The sequence below is a fragment of the Jaculus jaculus genome, chromosome X (genome assembly GCF_020740685.1).
Source record: "Jaculus jaculus isolate mJacJac1 chromosome X, mJacJac1.mat.Y.cur, whole genome shotgun sequence".
In the NCBI taxonomy this organism is placed as follows: Eukaryota; Metazoa; Chordata; class Mammalia; order Rodentia; family Dipodidae; genus Jaculus; species Jaculus jaculus.
This window is the reverse complement of record NC_059125.1, coordinates 99513788-99536943: the sequence shown is the minus strand read 5'-3', so window position 1 is coordinate 99536943 and position 23156 is coordinate 99513788. Positions and strand designations below refer to the sequence as shown.

At 36.1% G+C, this 23156-nt stretch overlaps 1 protein-coding gene across 3 annotated transcripts in view; it reads right to left on the bottom strand.

Moving 5' to 3' along the window:
* Window positions 1–22634, bottom strand: part of Nrk (Nik related kinase) — a 124364-nt gene extending 101730 nt beyond the window's left edge. For 2 of the 3 annotated variants that reach the window (XM_045140048.1, XM_045140049.1), the window contains exons 1-2: window positions 22239–22632; window positions 14630–14695 (exon numbers count right to left, since the gene is read on the bottom strand). In XM_045140048.1, the coding sequence (XP_044995983.1) occupies window positions 14630–14695; window positions 22239–22295 (123 nt within the window). In that variant the 5' untranslated portion in view covers window positions 22296–22632. Of the gene's footprint in view, window positions 1–14629; window positions 14696–22238 lie in introns of all 3 variants that reach the window. The other variant, XM_045140050.1, reaches the window with a different exon arrangement.
* Window positions 22635–23156: the final 522 nt, after the last annotated feature.

Below are 23156 nucleotides of genomic sequence, written 5' to 3'. Positions count from 1 at the left end.
ATCTGAGCAACGGCTAATTCCAAAACAAGACACAGAAAAATGTTTGACGTATAGTAAGTGCTTAAAGTTTTCATAAATTTTCATTAGTTAGAATTGAAAACTCATTTTTTATCTATACATCACAATGCATTGCCTTTCCTAATTTTTCTTAAATTAAGAACTAATTTTCCTGAAGCACTAGAAAGAGAGTTGATGTTGGTAGAAGCCCCTCAAATGAAAACAAAGATAGCCATGAAATGGTTGCAATGTCTAAGATTTTATTTCTCTCTCCATTGTGACTCAACAAACTCAGAGAGGGGATAACTAACAATGTCATAACAACTGGACACTTCCAGTATAGTGTTTCTTCTTTTGTATTCCTCATAAAAGTTGCAGAAACATTTTTCTGGACACTCAGTTGTACTTAAGGGAGAATTATTTACAAAATGAAGAAAATAGTGATATTTCTGTGCCATGTTAATGACATTTGGAGGACAGGTTAGATTTGAGCAGTACTGGTAGTACACTGTACAAAAAGACCAGTGATGTCCTATGTATGGTTTGTATGGTTGCTTAAGTTAAACCTCCTAGCACCATAGGAAAATGAGTGATATAATTAATTATAGCTCACAAAAATGGGCTGCATTTGATAATGTACTTAAGACACATAATTTTTCTGTGACCAATCTGTTTGATCATTGAAACCGATGTTCTGTCACCAAAAATAATAATAAAAAAAATAAATAAACACCACTGTTTGCTATTTATTGCAATTGTACTAGTGGGTGCTTAGACCACTTCAGGTATAATGACCAATGAGTTCAACAGTCCAGAACCCTACTGTTTGTGAAGTATGGAAAAAAGAGAAACTTAGTTGTCTTCTGCAGACTAAGGGACCAAATAGGCAAGTGCTTTCCTAAGCATGCCAAGAAGAAAACTCGCCTTTCCTTGACTCAGCCCTTCAGTGAGGAAAAAATTACTCACCTAGAGTTAGTGACCCCTACAGCTGCCAGCAAAGCAGCTTTGCTATGGAGCTCAGAAAGTAGCACAGGGCAACATTTGCTAAGAAAGGGAGGAGTAGCAGCTGTCTTAGGACCAGAAGACCACCCCACCCTTTGGCAACCATTTAGTTAGGCTGATTCAGCATTCTCTGCCATGTCAGAACAGGTGGGGAGGGTGTCCCTTTTATTTCTTAATGTAAGGTTAGGGGGCAATAAATCTGTGACTAGGTAAAGCTAGTTATATATAAAGCTGGCAGATAAAAAATAAAATACACTCAGTTAAATTCTAACTTCAGATAAACAAGTGCATTTTAATATTAGGTATATGCTTTTGAACATACTTGCACTAAAATTATTTTCTCTTCCTTTAAATTCAAATTTAGATGAATATTCTACAGTTTCTTTTGTCAACTTTTGTAATTCTGGTTAAAAAGGCTCTCACATATTTCTATTTCTCCCCCTTTTCCCATATGCTGTATTGTCCCAAACCCCTATCTTATCAAGATCTGGAAATAAAATATTTAAGTAAAGAAATCAGGAAATATTGAGTTAACAGACATGTATTTCAGCAAAATAATTATACAAAGGACATTAAAGAAGCAATATATACCGTGTACTCCTTGTCCTTATAGCTGTTTTATGATCAAAGATTTGATTAAGGATAAGTGAAATTGTTTGGGTCCACCTCTCATTCCACATATTTCCATGCAAATAGAAGTTATATGTGCTGCAAGACACATCCCCAGGCACTAATTATATAACCACAACTTACATAAACTCAACTGTAGTTTTATACCAAGTGAGTAATGATAAATAAAATGTAACAGGAAAGATAATTCATAGAACACAAAAGATATTATTATTTACAGTGTTGAAATACATAAACACTAAAAGATGGTATCAAAAAGCAGATCATTGTCTCTAAAAAAGTACAAATCCTTATATTTTGTAGAATGTGGAAGGCTTTATGAACAGCATCTACAAAATTATGGAAAGTTACTCAAATATTTTAAATTGTTATTTATTTTCCACACATTTTCAAAATATTTCATTTGGGCTGGAGAGATGGCTTAGTGGTTAAGGGGCTTGCCTGCAAAGCCAAAGGACCCAGGTTTGATTTCACAGTACCCATGTAAGCCAGATGTAAAAAGTGGCACATGCATCTGGAGTTCATTTGCAGTGGCTGGAGACACTAGTGTGCAAGATCCTTTAACCTTTTAGCCATCCCTCCACACCACTTCTGAAATTCTTTTAAGTTTCAGAAAAAGACCTACAATGTATCTGTGTCAGGATACTTTACTAAGGAGACAATAATGTGTTTGATGTCACATCATTAATATCATTAACCTGAGCTCAGTTTTCTGTAGATGTGATAGCTTTTACACTTGGGATAGTTTTTTTTTTTTCTTCAAATGGATGGTGTATAATTTTTTATTCTGAGTTGTATATGCCAAGATGAATACAATGTGATAGGGCTAAAAGTACACACCAAAGGGGCAAGGAAATTTTGGGTTGTCTCTAGACTTCATAACTTAGTATTTTTATGGTTCTATTCAGTGACTCAAGCTCTTGCATCATCAGTTTTCTCTTCTGTGAATAGGATGATGACAGCAGTAGAAGTTGTATCATAATGTTATTATAAGATGTAAATGTAATAATAAAAATTAAAGACTAGGCACAATGTAGGCACTCAGTAATATTACTTACTGTTAGTCACTTTTAGAAATAGTGACTTCAAGGTCCTAATAATGAAGTCACAATTTCTTTTTCCTTAGAGTCAAGAAAATCTCTCCTTTGCTGAGGACTCTCAAAGATTTTTCCTGTCTGATCATGGTAGTACTTTGTTTTGTTTAGATTTTTGCTCTTCAGAGTTAATTATTTATACAACATGTTATTGGCAGTGCTCAGAATATAATCAATCTTCTTTTCCCTTAGGGAAATATCCAACCTTCTTTTCCTATGAATAAAGGGAGTGTGTCTTAAAAGGACAAATATGAAGCTCTTTTATAGTTTAATACTGATTATATGTAAATCATCATCATAACATTATTTCTCTGATGTAAATATTCTCAATGATATTCCATTCCCCCCCCCTTTCTTCATGCTTTTGTGGAGGAGAATTTATTATAATTTATGTGTAAGTAAGTAGGGAATATAAGACTGCAGAAACAACAATTATTTAAACATTTGATATTTATTGATTTTTTTAAAAATACACTACAGAAGAATTGGGACTAGTGAGAAGAAGGGGTTCAGTTGGAGGGAAGGGTGATAAGATAATTAGAGGTGAACGTGACCAAAATATATTACATACATATATAAGATTTCACAAAATGTCCTATGGAGTTGCTGAGCCAAATATTCCAAGAGCTTCCACTTTTCTTTTGGCACCTCCAGAGAGCTACAGTGACACATTATTTTCTAAACAATCATGGCATCACATAGAAAACTACTATTAACACAGATACACCTATATAATAGGATGTTGGCTAGTCCAAAAATCAAGTCAGGATTCATTATTACTTCTAAAGTTTTATTTCAATGAGCTAAATACAACTTTTCAAAAGGTGAATTTAATGAAATATAGTGATTACCTAGGTAATTGCTTCTTAATGTCTAAAATAACACACACTCTTGATATTTCAACCACTTCAGACTTTTTCTGAAACTATGAACATCATTTGTACATCTCCCAGACTTGCATTGCCATAGATTAAGAATACACTAATGTTTCCGACACCTTCCTACTCTCACTGCTCTTTGAAATATTTATAAAGCTTGACCATATAAATTCTCCTGAAACTGATCTACTGAAAAGAGTTTTGGATTGAGAGTATAGCCCAGTAGGACACTGCTTTCATAACATGTATGAGGCCTTAGATTTAATTCCAGCACCACAGAAAAGCCTTAAGTGGGTAAGATAAGCTTATATAGTCTTTGTACTTATTTTAAGTATATTTTTCTCACATGTAGAGAAATATATACTATATTTAATAAACATCTTTTATAATTGGAATATTTTGTTATTTATCAAGCCACCATACTGTTAAAACTTCTTGGCTTTTGTTTAGTAATCTATATTCATCTACAAATATTTAAATTTTCTGGCCTGATGCCACCTTTTAATAATCAACTATATTAAATATCTAGAAAAGAGATACTGATTTTTATGTTGCATTACATTAAAAACATTAAACATTAAACAGAGAATGTGACTCATTCCACCTCTGTATCTCTGAACTTGTTAAGCAGATAACTTTTGTATGAAAATCTTAATTATGACTTCTTTAGGGCATATATCAGACATATAACTCCTATTTTTACCCTTTCTTCTTCTCTTACAATTAACTGCTTTTACCTCCATGAAGATTTATTGAAATGTAGAAGTAAATTTTGATAGAGCATAAAAAAGACAAGCTTACAATTCAGAAGCCTGGCTTATATTCTGCAGTTGGAGATATTTCATTGCCAAGACAGAAATCTTTCCCTTTTCTCTAAAGCCTTTGAGACTCAGCATTTTCCACTAATTTGATCCCCTGGGTTTCAATTTATTTAGCCTATGCTGGCTCTTTTCACCCCCTTTACAAATATTCAACCTGTTCTCTTATTGAGGTAAAACTTGCTCTTGGATTCTCACTGATTAGACTCATTTGACTCTCTGCAAATAGGAAAAGAAACCCTACATTTCTAAATCTCCTCTCTTTTGCCAAATCTCAGTAAGCTCTGCTGCTGTTTCTTCCTTAAATGTGATTTATCTGTCATAGGAAAAAAAATAGCTCCTTTCTTATTTCTAATAAAAACAAATCAATACAAAACTCTCCCTAAAATATTTCTTCATCCTATGAACTTTTACCTAACATAGTTCTTGGTACATATTACATATTCCAAAACTTGAAAAATATTCTAGAAAGTTTTAAACATTCAAAACAATGGTTTTCCTTAATGGATAAATTTAATGTGTTTTGGGCAAGAGAGATGGCTTAGAAGTTAAGGCAAAGGCCTGCAAAGCCTAAGGACTCAGGTTGAATTACCCAGTACCCATGTAAGCCAGATGCATAAGGTGGTGCAAATGTCTGGTGTTCATTTGCAGTGGCTAGAGTTCCTGGTGTGGCCATTCTGTCTCTCTCTCTCTTTCTCAAATAAATAAATAATTAAATGTTTTCTATGCTCGTGCAGCCAGCCTGAGGTTACTTAAGAAAGGGCATTCTTAGGCTGGAGAGATGGCTTAGCGGTTAAGTGCTTGCCTGTGAAGCCTAAGGACCCTGGTTTGAGGCTCAATTCCCCAGGACCCACATTAGCCAGATGCACAAGGGGGCACACATGTCTGGAGTTCGTTTGCAGTGGCTGGAGGCCCTGGCATGCTCATTCTCTCTCTATCTGCCTCTTTTTCCCTCTCTCTTTCTGTCACTCTCAAATAAATAAGTAAAAATGAAAAAGAAATTTCTTTATAAGGGGGGCATTCTTTATTGTTGAGGCACTTTACCACAAAGGAGCAATGTCACAAGAAAGTGGTAAAACTAAGGGAAGGTCTGGATTTGTTGTGTTACTAAACTATGAATGCACAACATCCTGGTATGCCTATGGCATCAATTAAGCATAAGCTTCAGCTCCTGTTTTAAAGGCTTGCAATGTATAATGAAGCACAGTGTTATGTGCTTTGTGGGCACTCAAGCAATATTTGTTGGCTGACTTAATTGAACTATATTTGCAAAATGGCAAGGATGTGAGAAAACTTTCCTACCTAAAAAGAAGGCAGTCACAGTGCTAGACATTTGGTAGACAAATAAACAGCATAATTTCAGCTTAAAAGGAAAAATACTCAATTCCCCCATCCAATAGACTTAGTGGCTAGGCAACCAAAATGTCAGCACCATAGTTCTGAAAGTCAGTTTAAATAGTATAAATTGATGTCATAAACTTCAAAGATTTACCTTTCCTTTCTTTCTGTTCCTATTCTTTGCCCCCGTTTCAAATCCAGAAAACATATCTGATACACCTAAATCTCACCTGTCTGGAAAGGTTTGCCAATAAAAACTATGTGTCTAGCAGTGAGTATAAAAATAAAACTTAAGAGGCCAGAGATGTGGATCAGCATTTAAAGGCACTTGCTTGCAAAGTCTAATAGCCCAGGCTCAATTCCCCAGTACTTATGTAAATCCAGTTGAGATAAGTGGCACATGCATCTGGAGTTCACTTGAAGGTGCACAAAGGCCTACTATGCTCATACTCACTCTCACTCTCTCTTTCTCAAATGAATAAATTGAAATATTTAAAAACATAAAATTTAAAAATGGTACATTGGACAGTGTTTTGAAATGAAATGTCCACATCTAGTGGGACACTTCCAGACTGTAAATGAAACACAAATTTACTCTGGAGTATAATGCCACACTTTTATTTAATAAAATAATCTGGGTTTCCCCCCCCCCTCTGTCTTGTTTAATTAGTGATTTAGAACAAATAGGAATTTGGAGTGGCCTTTCCCTTCTACCAACACTTAACTGCATTCTAACTAGGCTTCAATTATGTGATAATAAAGTTTCAGAACCATTCATAAGGAGGTATACTGTACTTCAGATTAATTTCCTTTGTTTGAAATGGTTGTCTTGAATAATTTCCAATTGTTTAAAATATTTTATTTTTATTTATTTGAGAGACAAAGAGAGAGGGAGAGAGAAAAAGAGAGAAAAAAATATGTGTGCACCAAGGCCTCCAAGCCACTGCAAATAAACTCCAGATGCTTGCATCACCCTGTGCATCTGGTTTATGTGAGTCCTGGAGAATACAACCAAGGTCCTTTGGCTTTGCAGGCAAGCATCTTAACTGATAAGCCATAGTCATTTCTCCAGCCTTAATTCTTTATTTATTTCCTCAATACCTTTAAGTGGCAATGAAGGATCAGGTAGGAGACAATTGCAGCTTTGCCAAGATCTCATGAAGGTTAAGGCAAACTTCTTCATTCTGAAAGTCTAGTTTGTTTCTTTGCCTTGTTAATATTATGTTTAATCAACTAATGTTATATGATAAAATTAATGAAACATCCCTGCCTTTTCAGTATTCTTGCTGCCCAGTTTTAGCCTTGCAACAGATGCCATAGTACTTACTTAGGTGGTGAAAGAGAGGGGGAAGAGGAAAATATGGTGAAATCCATGTTGTTTGGGTAAATAAAACATGATACTACTCCAACTAATATCTAGTAGCAAATAATTTCTATGGTGTGAGAAGGTGCAAATACTATAGAATTATTGTTATAATGCTGATAGCTTTAAGAATGAAGATGACTTACATTGTGTGCTATGTCAGGCACTATGTGAAATGCTTTAATCTCAGATCCAGAAAAAATGTGCGGCAATATATTTAGTCTATTAGCATTTATATTATAGCTGAAGAAGTGGGCCCAGAAAAGTCAACTGGTACTTTTGGAATCAGTTAGAGAAACACGTTGCCAGTTCCTACTATGCCATTCTGAAGGGTCTTGGTCTTTGTTTTATTAGTTCATAAAATAACTGTGGTCTCCATGTATATATTAATCATTGAGAAATTTTGGTTTTATCCTGTCATGGGTTACAACATTTTTTTTGCAAGTATGGCATCATATGGCCAAGTAATAAATATTTTTCCAATTCAAATAACTAACTATAGGTTATGACACTATTTGTAAAATGTAAAGAGGAAATACATTTCTAGCTCTGGTGCATAAAAAAGGAAGAGCATGACATGTCTCTCCTAAAATGAAGGAGGAAAAGAAACCCTAGTTTCAAGCAAAGTTTATATTGGCAGGAGGTGAAAGAGGGTGAGGGTGGGTATCTAATTAGAAGAAGAAGGAAGGGAAAGGGGTTATAAGGTGGAATGAGAGATAATCTTTATTTCAATGAGAACAGATCTCAGCAGACAGCTGGAAATGTGCCAGAAAATAAGGCCTTGGAAACAAGCTAGAAGATGTTGGAGAGACTTTAACCAAAGAAAACACCAGCAGGGGATATGGCTGGCAGCATCAAAAAAAGCAAAGGATTCTGTGAGTCACTCTGACATTAATTTTGAAAGGTATCATGCTTCCATTCTGTTGTGTACTTTATTGATAAAACATTTGGTACTGTCTAATGAATAACATATATATATATATAAAGTATATACATGGATGCTTATCTAAATAATATAACATTACAGAAAGAAAATACAGACTCGTAAAAATATAAAATAGGTAAAACACCTCACCTCACTCTGCTAACATCATTTGCCATTTTTCTTCTGTATGTTTAAGCAAAGCTATAATCAAGATATATGTATAATACTGGATATTTAATATATTAAGCATACTTTTGGTATAGAACTTCATAAGTACAGCTTTACAGAGTAATGATATACTGACTATAAAAATTAATTCTTATGTTGTTTTTTTTTAAATATTTGTAATGTTATTGAATTTTTATTTTGGAAAAACTAGCAATATAATGACAGCAATAACTGTCTTCTAATAGACATTTACCCTATGTCAAGCAATCTATTCTACAGATATTTCTAAATTTTATCAAGGTTTATAAGTTATGAATTACTTGCTCTATCTTCTAAACAGGGAAATTTATACTCAGAGGTTATATGATTGGCATAAAGTCATATCTTATTAATAACCAAGGAAGCATTGACTGAATTAGGTCAGCCTGGTTCAAAGGAGGCCCACATTTAACCACAATGTGCTATATTTTAGCTGCAGCCAATGCCTGTATGATTTTTCAACATTCAGGATGTTCATCATGCACTTCTAAAAGTATAATTATTAATGTAAAGATGAGTAACATTTTAATATTTTTATTTATTTATTTGTGTATATATATATATATATATATATATATATATATATATATATATATATATATATCGAGAGAGAGAGAGAGAGAGAAAGAGAGACAGAGACAGAGACAGAGACAGAGACAATGGACATCCCAGAACCTCTTGCCATTGCAAGTGAACTCCAGATGTGTATGCAACTTTATGTCTCTGATTTTATGTGGGTACTGAGGAATACAGTCCAAGCTGGAAGGCTTTACAAGCAAGCACCTTTGACAGCTGAGCCATACCCATAGACCATTACTAACATTTTGTTTATTACATACTCTACATTGTTTTCTGTAAGGGGTGTATCAAGGTTCCGTATTAACATTTTTATAATCCCTAATCTCTTTTACAAAAGCAAAGTTTTTGAAGTAGAATAAAATAAAATCACGTTTGTGAGCGGCAAGTCAGTGAGAAAGTATTTTGTTGGAAATATGTTTTAAATCATCTATATTGTATAACAGGTTTCTATTTTAAAAATCTAAAGGCAGAGGGTGATCTCTATCTCTGGATATGGATATATTCACAAAAAATGTTTTGGGGATAGCTGAACATGGTGGCACACACCTTTAATTCCAAAACCCAGGAGCCCAAGTTAGGAGGATTGCTGTGAGTTCAAGGCCAGCTTGAAAGTACATAGTGAATTCTAGGTCAGCCTGGGCTACAGTGAGGCCCTAATCTGGAAGAAAAAAAAGAATAATGCTTAGGAATAAAAAGTGTGTATGTGATCTAACATGTGGAAGTTGCTTAATAAAGAGTCAGTTAAAAGGGATTTACATGAAATTCTCAGAAATTCTCACTTGTGATGAGGATGTAAAACATGGAAAGAGTTACATTCCCACACTAACAGCAAGAAATGGTTAATCTACAAAATCACCTCTTGAATGTAGAGTAGTCTCAAGGCAAACAACAAAATTTAGAGCTGAAACTAGGTAAGCACATGCAAAGATAGATGGGCTCTAAGTACTGGTTCACCTATGGTTGCAGGGGGACCAGAGTGCCACCACAGAAGCATATTTAAAGAACTCAACAATCATTTTAATGAATTACTAATGTGTGAGCTAGCATTGAAAGAATAGAAGCCTTGGGACCTATAGACACAGGAAGAAATTTTATACACACATACACACACACACACATGGGTACACATATTTACACACATTTCTGTATGAATTTGTGACACAAATCTACTAGAGAGAAGCCTACATACAATGTGAGATGCATGAAAGTGGGTCCAATTCCTTTATACTTAGGGAATAAACATCTCATCTAGAGGAAAGTCAGCCAACACTAGTCACTATAGGGTATAAATAAAGAACCACTGCAACTGAAAATGATAAAAAATTCTGGGGGAAGGGCAATTAGTTCTGGGCACAAATGATTAGATGTGTACTACCACTTAGTATGATTAGATGTGTACTACCACTTCGTAGAGGAGCAGAATTACTAAGAAGGTCCTACTTCTATGATCCAGAGGCAGAGGATCTGGTAAGGTTTATTCAGGAGTAGAGGATGCCTACCATACCCCACAGCACCAGACTAGCAAGCACTTAGTAAAATGCAGTAGTAGTCCACCACTAGGAGAGGTAAGAGGAGAGAGAGAGAGAGAGAGAGAGAGAGAGAGAGGGGGGGGGGGGGGAGGGAGGGAGGGAGGGAGGGAGGAAGAGGGAGGGAGGGAGATTGCCTATGAATCACACATGCACAAAAGCTCTAAGTTTGAGGATCAAAAAATCTCAAGTTGGCAGAAAACTGAAGATAATCAAGATAGCAACATAATTTCTCTCTTTTGGACTAAACCAATCTCCTGCATTAATAACTTTGATGAACAAATGTGCTCACTTCAAGGCACAGAACTACTTATTCCATTCTGTACTATTATATATAGTGTTTCTGGCATTCCAATAGAAGTTTTGAAATGCATGAAAACAAAAGAACCAGCCTATCCTCAAGAGACAAAGCTACCATTACCAACAATCTTAGAAAGAATTTAAGATTTTGATACTATCAGAATATGACAAAAATTGATTTGCTTTTGTGAAAATAAGGACAACATGCATGAACAAGTGGGGAGATTTCAGCAAATACATTAACTATTAAGAGTAAAGTAGGAATGCTAAGAATAAAAAAGAAACATCATTTAGCTAAAGAATGTCTTTGCTAATCTCATAAGGAGACTTGAAACAGCTCACAGTCAGTGGAAGTGAATATAACAGGCTGAGGAAATGGCTCAGCATATAAAAGTTCACTTGCCCTGCTAGCCTGAGTATGTAAATTCAGATTCTCAGACTCCTACATTAGCTGGGTGTGGTGGTGTACACCTTTAATCCCAGCACTTAGGAGGCAGAGGTAGGAGGATCACCCTGAGTTAGAGGCCACCCTGAGACTACATAGTGAATTCCAGGTCAGCCTGGGCTAGAGTGAGACCCTACCTCAAAAAACAAAAACAAGCAAACAAAAACTCAGATCTCAGACTCCTACATAAAACCCATAAACTGTTACATGCATCTGTAATCTCAGTACATCTAAGGTGAAATGAGAGGCAGAGACAGGAGAATTTCTTTCAGCTGGCCAGGTGAACAGAGCCATGAACATGTATAAAGAAAGGTCCTGCCTCAAAAAAGATGAAAAGTGAGGACTAACACCCCAAATTCTCCTCTGACATTCACATGCTTATAGTGGCACCTGTGTGCCTACACTCATCCATGAACATACATGTGTGCATATATACACAAAGTAAATCATATGCAAGCCAATTTTTTAAGTGAATAAGGATAATTAAAAACAAAACTAAAATCACCAAAATAGAGTATCCAAGACCTTTGAGGTAACATCAAATGGTCTAACAGAAACAATGTCTGAAGAGGCCAAGAATTTACATAAAATAACTAAATATATCAAACTACATGTCCAAGGGGCTCAGAGAAACCCAAATATTTCTAATCCAATACAAAGAGAAAAATCTTAAAGGAAGTTAGAATAAAAATGTAAAGAATCATTACAGCAGATTACAGAAACTATGTAAGCCAGATAAAAATGGAATAACATCTTTATATTGATGAAAGAAAAAAAATCATCAACCTGGATACTATAATGTACATAACTTTTAAAAATGAAGAATAATAATTGTTTTTCACAAACATCAGCTAACTCATTGCTAGAAAACTTGTACTCTAAGAAATATTAAGGGAATTTATTCAGTTTCAAGCTTATACTAGATATAAAATTGGATCTACATAACTTGAGAAATGGCCAAAGATTACCACAAAAGGCATTTTTAATTATTCTAAAAATAAAATAATAGTGAAAGTAGGGAGAATATATATATATGTATATATATACACACACACACACACACACACACACACACACGTATGTATGTATGTATGTATGTATGTATAAGGCAGGACTGGAGATATGGGTCAGCAGTTAAACGTGCTTTCTTGCAATGTCTGATAGCACAGGTTATATTTCCCATTTCCCATGTAAAGATGCACAAAGTGGCACATGTGTCTGGAGTTCTTTTCAGTGGCAGGAAGCTGTGGTGCGCCCCCCCCCCCTCAAGTAAATATATTTTTTAAGTATAGGAAGTCATACTACTATGATAGGATTTTATCATATGTAAAAGAAAACTTCTTGACTACCTTAACCACTGCACACCATATGTGATATCACACAATTAAGTGGATAAGCATTTATTGAAGGTTGGATGTCCTCAATTTAAAATATATTTAAAATTTTTCATTGTGGTGGTAGATACAAGATTATAAATAGTTGATTAAACTAGTGAATAAATTTTATCAATTATATAAATAAACAGATTTTTTAAAAGTAAATTGTCATGCACAACTTACCTTTTTACCCCTTTTAATGTTCTTGTTATGACAGTTCAGATGACTGGTGATGAGACATCATCTTCTTATACTGTCTTTTCTTGATTCTTACCATATTTGCAGCATTTAATGGAGAAGGAACTATACCTCTCATTCAGAAAAAAATATACATATACACACTCATCCCCAAATCTTTCAGTAATTAATAGCTATATATAGAGGGAGCATACAGATTTTAAATGTCTCTGTCATAAAGAGGCTTTTTCTCACCTATGCATAAGATGCATTATAAATGTATACAATGACAAAACTGAGATCACACAAATGTTAACCAAATATGAGATGTAATGTAGATAGAATAAGCAATTCATTTGGATCTGTGCCACTGTCAATGTCTATGGCTTTATTAATTCTGTTAATAGTAATATGAAAACTGTTTGAAAAAAATGTAAAACATTTGGATTGCTAACACTCTCTGTTCCATGTCCTTACGAAGCTTTGTACTTATACAGCCTGTCCATGTCCCATTTATACTATTCAACTTCTTTTCAATAGGTACTTTGTGCAGTTTAGAAAGCATGCTTGGGCTGGAGAGATGGCTTAGCGGTTAAGTTACTTGCCTGCAAAGCCTAAGAACCCAGGTTCAAGTTTCTAGTACCCACATAAAGCCAGACGCACAAGATGGTGCATGCGTCGGAAATTCACTTGCAGTGGCTGAGGGCCTGGTATGCCCCTTCTCTCTTTCTTTCTCTTGATCTGGCCCCTACTCTCTGACAAATAAATAAATAATGAAATATAAAAGCATACTCCCATTTCAATTTAAGCAGATGAATTATAGAAGCTTCTTCTACACTGACTGGCAGGCAGAGGGCGCCCTTGCCTGAATTAGAACTTGTTGCTTCCTCTAGACCTATATGGGGGATGTCTCTATACAACCCATATAAAGGACCTGTGATCAATGGACAGTAGGGATCAACCTAGGGACAATAGTCTTGATTTTGAGGGACAAGCCTGGGGAAGAGGAACATTTAGTTCTGTATAAGACTGAGAATGTATCAATTTACAATTTTAGAAAGTGTGAGTAGGCTACTTGACCAAAATGATAGTGCTATTAACCCATTCTGAACTCCATGTTCCCACCTCTATCTTCTCTATCTAGAATGTATTAATATCCTCCACAAACACACCTTTGCTTTATCACTTTATATGCATCCTCCTGGTGTCAGTTTACCTTCCAAGAAATGGGAGATCAATCTTCCAATCTAAAATAACAGTCCCTCCCTATTCTATGCATGTATATTAATAGGAATTTTGCAAATATACTACAATTGATATTATGTAGTTAGTTGTGTGCTTACTAGAATGTGGCTGCTTCAAATCAGCCTCAACATGTAAATGCACATATAGTGACATTTTTCTATACTATAAGCCCTGGAAGAGCAGGAATCTTCCTTGTTTGGTTCATCACTTCATCCTCAGAGATTCTCAGTGCCTGATATATACTCAATGCTTAATATATAATCAAATAAGTGCAGTGTTTTCTTGTTAGTTTCTTTAGCAAACTTGGTTCCCCACATGTGCCTACTTATGCATACTAACAGCTTAAAGTTGACTAAACTGAGCAAATGAAAAGTATAGATTTACAATATAAAAAAATAGTGTTACTTTACTTGGCCACATCTTATTTGAACTTTTTCCTTTTTGATTTGAGTTTAGTAATTTTCAGCTACAAATTTTACATCTTATGTTCTATTCATCAGTTCACAATAGATTTTTTCAATCTATTAATTGTGCATTAATAAAAAGTCATTCTAAGATGTCAATGAGCTATCTTAATTTGATTCATTCCTAAAAGTTAATTTGATTCATCTCTTAAGAGTGAAGTATCATCTTTTAGTATTATTTTTTGCAGTATGAGAGTTTGAGTCACAATTTTGATTATTATAAAATTAATGATGGATATAATTAGTAATAATTAACTCCACTTACCAAATATATTCTTCCATAAGAACCAAGGCCAATGGTTTTATCTAGTGAGAATATTCCAGTTGGATCCTACAAAATGTAGAATAGAAACTGTCAGTCCTCTTGGGAAATTTTCAATCTGCTTTATCCCTTTATATTTTATAGAATCCAAAGAGCCCAAAGGAGTCAATTTCCTTTAGGAAAACCCCATAATTTTAAAAATGACTAGGCATGATACAATTTCCTTAGACTGAGTATACTCACTTCTAAGAAAAAAGATAGTGATGTGGCTATCAAAGTTGTACAGTAATTCTATAAAATGCATACAGGTTTGTAAAGCTGAGGTATATTCATGATGTTACTATGAAGATAATTAAAAATAGCTTCATATGGACTGGAGAGAGGGCTTAGCAGTTAGGTATTTGCCTGCAAAGCCAATGGACCTTGGTTTGATTCCCAGGACCCACATAAGCAAAATGCACAAGGGAATGCATGTGTCTGGAGTTTATTTGCAGCGGCTGGATGCCCAGGCACACCCATTTTCTCCCTCTCTCTGACTCTTTCTCTCTCTCTCTCTCAAGTAAATAAATAAAAATAAAAAGTTTTAAAAAATTGCTTCATGCACTTATTATTTTATGTACTCATGACTTATTAGCACTCCATTTTTGAGTGCTAATCAGACAGGCTGAAATTTTTTAATATTTATTTTTATTTTATTTATTTGAGAGAGAGGCAGATTGTGTACATATATATGTATACATACAACTTATATATCTATGTAAATATTTTTATCTATATTTATATCTATCTATCTATATCTATATCTATATCTATATCTATATCTATATCTATATCTATATCTATCTATCTATCTATCTATCTATCTATCTATCTATCTATCTAGAGAGAGAGAGAGAGAATAGGCATGGTCATGCATGGGCATGAGCATGCCAGGACCTCCAGCTGCTGCAAATGAAGACCTGATACATGCACCACCTTAAGAATCTGTCTTACGTGGGTCCAGGGGAATAAAACCTAGGTCCTTTGGCTTTGTAGACAACCACCTTAATGACTAAGCCATCTCTCCAGCCCAGAAAGTTTCAATATATACCAATAAGGACTAGGTAATGAATCCAAAGTGTAGATGATTTATTTATACTATAGGAACACTTAAGAAATATCTTCTTCATGTGTGAATAACAAGGTACCCATAGCATTAAAATGGTACTGAGAGTTATGGCTTTATTTTTAACAATCTTTCTATCAATAGAGTGCCTTGTTTTGCTTTTTGAGGCAGGATCTCACTCTAGCCTAGGATGACCTGGAATTCATTACTCCAGGCCAGATTCTAACTCCAGGTCATCCTCCCACCTAAGCCACCTGAGTGCTGGGTTCATAGGCATGAGCCACCATGTCCAGATCAAAGTGTCTCTTTATGGCACAAAAAATTTGCTCTTTTTGGAGACTTAAGCTTAAATATGACTTCATAAGAGACAAAATTTATTTATGTTATAGTCCTGATGCTTTTATATTCATCTTCAAGAATTTTCTTACCCTTAAATATGAATATTATCTTCTTGTTCAACACAAAATATGGTTTCTTGAATTTTATCAGTTTTAATTAGATCCAGCAGTTTCACAAAACTTACATGAAGCATGAGTAAATGTGAATTTATACACGAAATGCAAAGAGCAGCAAATTCTTGGAAATTCAGATGGCTTGTAGAACCTAAGTGTTTAAGATAAACAGAAACACTAACAGGTGATGTACGTGAAGAAACATATGTGAAGAAACTTATTAATGTGACATATGATGCAATATTTGTGTAACCTAACAAAACTGTCATGGGAAAATGACAGTTTTGGGATTAATACAATCTCAACAAGTATTGAACTGGATGGAGAGTTAGGAGACGAGTTTTACTCCCAGCTCTACTATTAGTTAACTGTATAACTCTAACTAAGTTATTTATTCTTTTGGATTCAGATTTAACATATGTAAAATAAAGGTATTCTATGCAGTTATTGCTGAACTTTAAAATTCTCTAGGAATCCGGGTGTGGTGGCCCATACCATTAATCCCAGCACTCAGGAGGCTGAGGTAGGAGGATCACCATGAGTTCAAGGCTAGTCTGAAACTAATTCCAGATCAGCCTGGATTACAGTGAGACTCTACCTTGAAAAATAAAACAAAACAAAACAAAATTCTATAGGAAGATACAAAATTCTATTATTCTAAAATCCAGATGTTTTTACTATATTGAAATAATCATTGTTTAAGTAGTAACCCAAAAGCCTACTTTCTCAAAACTCTCATCAAAATTAAAGTTATTATAGTTAGTATTTTAAGCAAATAGACCAATGAATACATGTGTGGATATTTTGAGGAAGGGACTTGCTCTAAGTAGTCTCAGGCTGGCCTTGAACCTACAGTGATCCTCCTAGTTTGGCCTCCTGAGTGCTAGAATTAAAGGCATGTGCCACTACACCTGGCACAAAGAAATATATTTTTACTGAAAATGTAAGTTATTTAAAATGAGTTCATAAGATGTGGGAAGCAAACAATAGATGTGTGCCCTTAATATTAAACATATAACTTTTGTTATAATCTATTAAGAGACCCATACATAAAATGTAATCAACAAAGGAGTAATGAGGAATCAGGTTAAAGTATCATTTTAGCACGTTAAATGATAAAATTGAGAAGTTTAAGACATGAGTAATTCATGAGAAGCAGCCTAAATTAATTTTTAAATAAACATATCAGCTAATTCCTAATGCTAAACCATTCTTTGTTATAGAAAGGCTACATTTTAGTCATGACAGATACCATGTATTAAGCAATTACCATATTGTCTATATAATGTTTATTTCTGTATCTTTTAGTATAGTCACATTTGCCTTTAATACTAGCCTTCAATAACCTGTACACTTTATATACAGATTTGTATTCAGCTACCTAATTACTCAAAAGAGAAAGCAAGGAAAAGTATTAAGATAAAATTCTTGTGGAAATTAAGAGGCCTTATTTTAGCTATATTCATGTTGTTAGGAATTTTTTTTTCTCTTCACAAATAACTAAATTATTATCATAATCATGATGTTCACATTTAATAAAATGTTTTTAATATTATGATTTAAAGGAAGACCAACTTAATATTCATATTTTAGAGTATTTAATTTTATGTGGTGATTTTATCCCTCATTTCAATTCTACTATCCTTCATGACTGAATGGTTATCAAACATAAATGGGGGATGACTGTACTGATGAGTAAATTAATAATGCCCAATTTTTATATTATTTTCCACTTTAAGTCTGAGAAACTTTATTCTTATCTGTGAAATTAAAAGGTCCAAACCAGAAAAATCTCCATGTTGTTTGCACCTCTCTTATACCATGTGACTCTGACACAAGCAAATCTGAAGAGAAATTCGTCTATGACCTGTCTATTATGTTATTGATTATCTGGAGGTTCAATATGCTTTGGTGGCCCAATTGGTTAAACAAAAGTCAGTAAATAACTCTAATTCCTAAATCATTTTTCAAAAGAAGGGAAAGAAAAAATCAATAAAAATCCGAGCCAACATATTTTTCAACAAACTGTTAGGCAAATATTTTTACATCTGTCATATCTTCATATAAATCTAATATCTGTAGCAAGTCAAAAGTACTAATTGGGTTGCCCCTGAAGACCACAATTTAAGTGTTGTTTCAGTATTCTGAATTCAAAAAATGAGGGTAAGAATGAGCACTTCTATGGCTGATTATCTTAAGGGTGGGAGTAACAAGGAAAAAGCACCACTAGAAGGCAGTGTTTACTGGCCAAGGAAGAGACCCTAGAAGCAGAGTTTCATCAATAAAACCAAACATGGCAGATATTAAAAAGAAATAAGAACAATAAGTGGTCAACATAGGTAGGAAATCTCAAATATAGGTTAGTAAAGATGAAGTGAGGGACATTTTCCATTAGTCAGACAAGGCACCAGATCACAGAGACAACAGGGGTTTTCCTCTTCATTTGTAGTAATGAAAACAGTGATCTTATGAAAATAACTTAATAACTTATGGACAGATAACCTAAAAAGAATAAATATGGCAGAGTAAATACTAGAGTAAGATTCAGAGATAGAATTGGACATGTAGGCTTCAAAATTCAAGCTGCGATTAGGAAGGGAAAAATCTCTTTGTAAATCAGTTTTCCTCAACCATAGATTTCAGAGACTATCCCTCCATGAAATTCATCTATGGAATCTTGTTAAAATATAGATTCCTTAGGCCTAACATGGAATTATGAAATCAGCATTTCCTAAAATCATATCCAGAAGATTCTTGATTCATGGTGCACTAGTGTTGTGCACTAACGTATGGTAAAAAACAAAACAAAACAACAAAAAAATTTCTCTAGATACAAGGAACATGGACGAGACAACAGACTGAAGCGAAATGCCAAGCAAAGGCAATACTCTACATGTAAGGAAGGATATGTTGAGAATTTCAGGCGTTGTGTTTCTGAAGTGAATACTGCTGTGGAATACAAGCTAAGGGACTTGATAAAGTAGGAAGTTTCTTAGGATTCAATGTGGAAATCAGGTTTTGTCTCATTAGTGAAGACTTGGAAAGATGATGGTCATATTTAAATATAAAGCTAATATAATTCAAATATAGTTTTTGGATCATGTACTATTTCAGATCACCTCTGCTTCTACTGTCCTCAAAGCCTGTCTAATCCTGAACCCAATATAGATTAGGACTACACATGGCAGTGTCAAATACCAAGGCCACAGCCACAAGGAATGTTATTACCATACTGGGAACAGAAGGCAAAGGGGACAATCATAGTGAGGGACAAGCTAGAATTAGAGATGAAGAAATAGCTCCCAGTGCCAATGATTGTATGGCACAAGCATACTAGTGATATGGATATGTGTTTGCACACCCTCCCCAAGTATTACTGGCAGACAAGGTGAAAAATACACTAACAATTACAAAAAGATATGTAAATATATACAGCTTTGCAATTCTCTTGTAAAACCAAGAGAAGCACAAATTATAAATCTCTGCTTTTTTGTTTTGTCTATGGGAAATACTTAAATAAAAGTCATGAAAAGTCATAGATAGCAACTCATTAACAATTATCATTACATGGTGGCCCATTTCTTAATCACAGTGCTTGGCAGGTGGAAGTGGAAGGATCAGAAGGTTCAATGTCATTCAAAAACACAGGATTTTGTTTTGTGCTCATGTAACTAGAAAGCCATGACAAACACAGAGTATATCAGTCTTAAACTAGACACCTATCTAATCACACTTGTGTACTCTGCAAGATTTGTGTGTGTGTGTGTGTGTGTGTGTGTGTGTGTGTGTGTGTTGTGTGTATGTAGTGCCGGAGATCAAATCCAGGGCCTGTGTGTGGTAGGCAAGTACTGTGCCACTCAGCTATATTCTAAGGCCTGCAATATTCTTTTTGATCAACTTGACAGTCCAAATTTGGAATCTTTCCTCATTATCTGGCTGTTGCCAAGTTGTTATACTTAGTGGAGACAGATGCCAATACTTTGACCTTCACATTTGTCCTATTGAGATCATTGCAAATGATATTTTCTTATACACAGTTTTCTTGCTTGATCATCTCTCTGCATCAAAATTCCAACCACACCCAACTTAATTGTCTTTTCATCCCGTCTTTTACTTATTCAGAAGCTTAGAATATAAAGTAAATGTAAAGAAGCCTAAATCTCTAAGATAACCCTTAGCAACTTTAACATCTTTAGGAACTTGCCATACAGGAAAGACTGAAGATGTTGCTCTTCTAGATTTCTTAGGCTTTGGATCTGGGTTTTGAGGATGTAGGGGAGAATTATGTATGAATTGATCAGCAAGCACAGACAAAATGGCTCCTGCATAAAATTTCAAAATTTTCCTAACCTGAGACTTTTCATGATGTTTGTAAAAATGAGGCCAACTATTATTAATACTCTATGGTTTTGTGTCCTTTGCATTTCCACATATAAACCAATCTCATCTTTCTCCTCTTTTTGTACCCAATGACACCCCCACCCAACCTCTAGAACATTAACATTCTACTGATAGCATATTATAGATTGCTGCATTCACACTTCTCACCTTGGTTTTAACTAAATTCTTGTGTCATAGGGCCATGACCAGGTCACTCAATCTAGACAAGTTCCCCCCATTTTGTGGCAATATAATTTCTTCATTTTTGTGTTTGTTCTTGCATTTGGAATTCTATCTTATGGTTCTATGAGGTATTTCAGTTTGGCCATGAATGGTTTCACATCTCTGCTCTAGTTTGTGTCACCCCTTCCTCTACCAGATACTGAAAATTTTGAGGAAGCAAAGATTTCATTAATGAATTTTACAGTCTTATTTATGACCAAATCTTATGTCTGAAAATGAAAATTCGATACAGAAAGGTAAGCACCAATTGTAGTCCCCTTATTACAGAAGTCTCATGCATACATGCTGGAAAGAAGGAATTTCAGGTGCATATGGGATGGAAAAAGATTTAGTTTTTAAAAAGTCTCTTGACCTCAATTCATCATGGTGTTTCAACAAAAACAATGTCCCATCAAAAGCATATTTTCGATTATCAATCATACATAAAATTAAGGCATGATAACTTTGAATAGTCTTTAACCTCAAAGTTAATATTTTGCTTTTCTCAAACAAGCATGCCACTGCTCTGAACTCCAGATGCTTGGTGTTCATTCCAGCACAGTGCCTCTTATTTCCCTTTTGGGAGAGTTCAGGGGCCCTTTGCATTCAAAGAGGGTGCAAGTGAAATGCCAATCTAAAAAGGGAACTTGAAAACGGATTTGGGTGAGATCCAATATCAGCCAGAAAGCAGACACCAATGAAATAAACGGTGCTGTTACACAATAATAAGTCTGCGAATATCGATGGCAATCCTAGCTCACCAATAAATTGAAATTGAACATTGAGCAAAAGGAGAACTCGTGAACGAAAACCAGGAGAAAGGAGCTAAATGTGGTAAGCTAAGGAACTAAATACATTATTAATGGGCTTCTGCCACGTTCACTTCTTTCTCAAGTGGCGTTGAGTTCTTTTTGTTCTGGCAACAGTATATACTGGCAAGAATAAAGTTTTAGAAATTGCTATCACAAAGTAAGAGTAGTGCACATCCAATGCTTAAATTACTAGCCCTTATCACCTAAAAGACAAAAGCCACCTCATACTCATCTCCTCTGACAAAAGAAGGAAAGGGGGCACTGGTTAAAATGGGGTAATTAGGCCACATTCTACTTTTGACATCTTAAGAAACCATGCAAAGGTAGGTAGCTCAGTGGCACTACAAAAAAGTCTACATTTCGAAATTATCACCCTTTTAGTGCCCATTGCCACGGCCTCACTTGCACCTCTCACCTTCTTCAATGGGTTCCACTGCCTTTGGGTGGATTTCAAACTCAGCCCCAAGCCCAGGGGGCGCCTACAGCACACGCGCTGCACTTCCCTTCCAAAGCTGCTCAAGCCTCAGTGGAACCATCCAAGTCCTGGCCTAGCCTGACTTGAAGGTGGCTCCCTCCCACAGGGGTCAGAGCCCGCAGAAAGAGAAGCACTTGGGGGCGGTGGACAGGCGTCACCTACTTACCGGCAAGTGGCCCAGATCCGTGACCTCTTTGTCTCTCCAGCCCCCAGGTCCCGCCATGACTTCGAGACTAGAGCAGAAGACACGGAGTTTGATGGGTAGACGGACACGCGACAGGCGCGCGAGTTAGGGAGTCTGAGTGGAAGAGGAAGGGAAGTTGCGAAGGGATTCGGGAAAAGGGATGGGGATGGGAGAAAGGAGTGGGATGGTGGTTTTGTGGCTTGGGAGTCCGGGGGTTGGGGAGAAGCGGCAAAAAAAGGTCCGTGAGTGGAGAGAAGCTGGAGTTTTGAGAGGCGGGAAATAAGTTTGGCTAAGGCTAGAGAAAAGTTCCAGCGTCCGTCGGAGAGACGAAGAAGCTAGAAGGGTGCTCCGCGGTGAGAGCGCAGTGTCGACCAGGGACGGGTGCGCCTTTCAGGGTGAGGAGGGGGGCGGTGCAAGGAGCAGGGGCCCCAGGAGCTCGCCGGCGATTGGTGGAGCGTCTCGTCGCCAGGTGGGCAGCCGCGCAGCGGGAGGCAAGCCAGGGGGGGCCGGGGCTAAGGGAGGTGCCAAAGCTCGCTAACGGTTCTCTGGCTGGCCCTTCGCAGCCTTCAGCCCGCCCCCGGCCCGCTCACCCCCTCCCAGGTCTCCTGACTGCTATGCAGCGCCCGCGCCCCCGCCCCCGCCAGCCGCGGTTCCACAGGAAACTTTTTCTAAGGCAGCTGCCAGCCCCTGAAAACCCGTCCTGCTCTGCGCAGCTCCCAGTCTGGGCCCCACAGCACAACCACAGTCCAAACAGCCCGCACCCTCAACATCCCCAAGAAGCACTTGTAACTTTCCTCAGTTGTCCGTTTTCTCTTTTTGCCCCTTACGTCTTTGCTCCCTGCATTGCAAAAACTCATCCGGGTAGAGGAAGAAAAGACTTGGCCACGGGACTAGGGACCA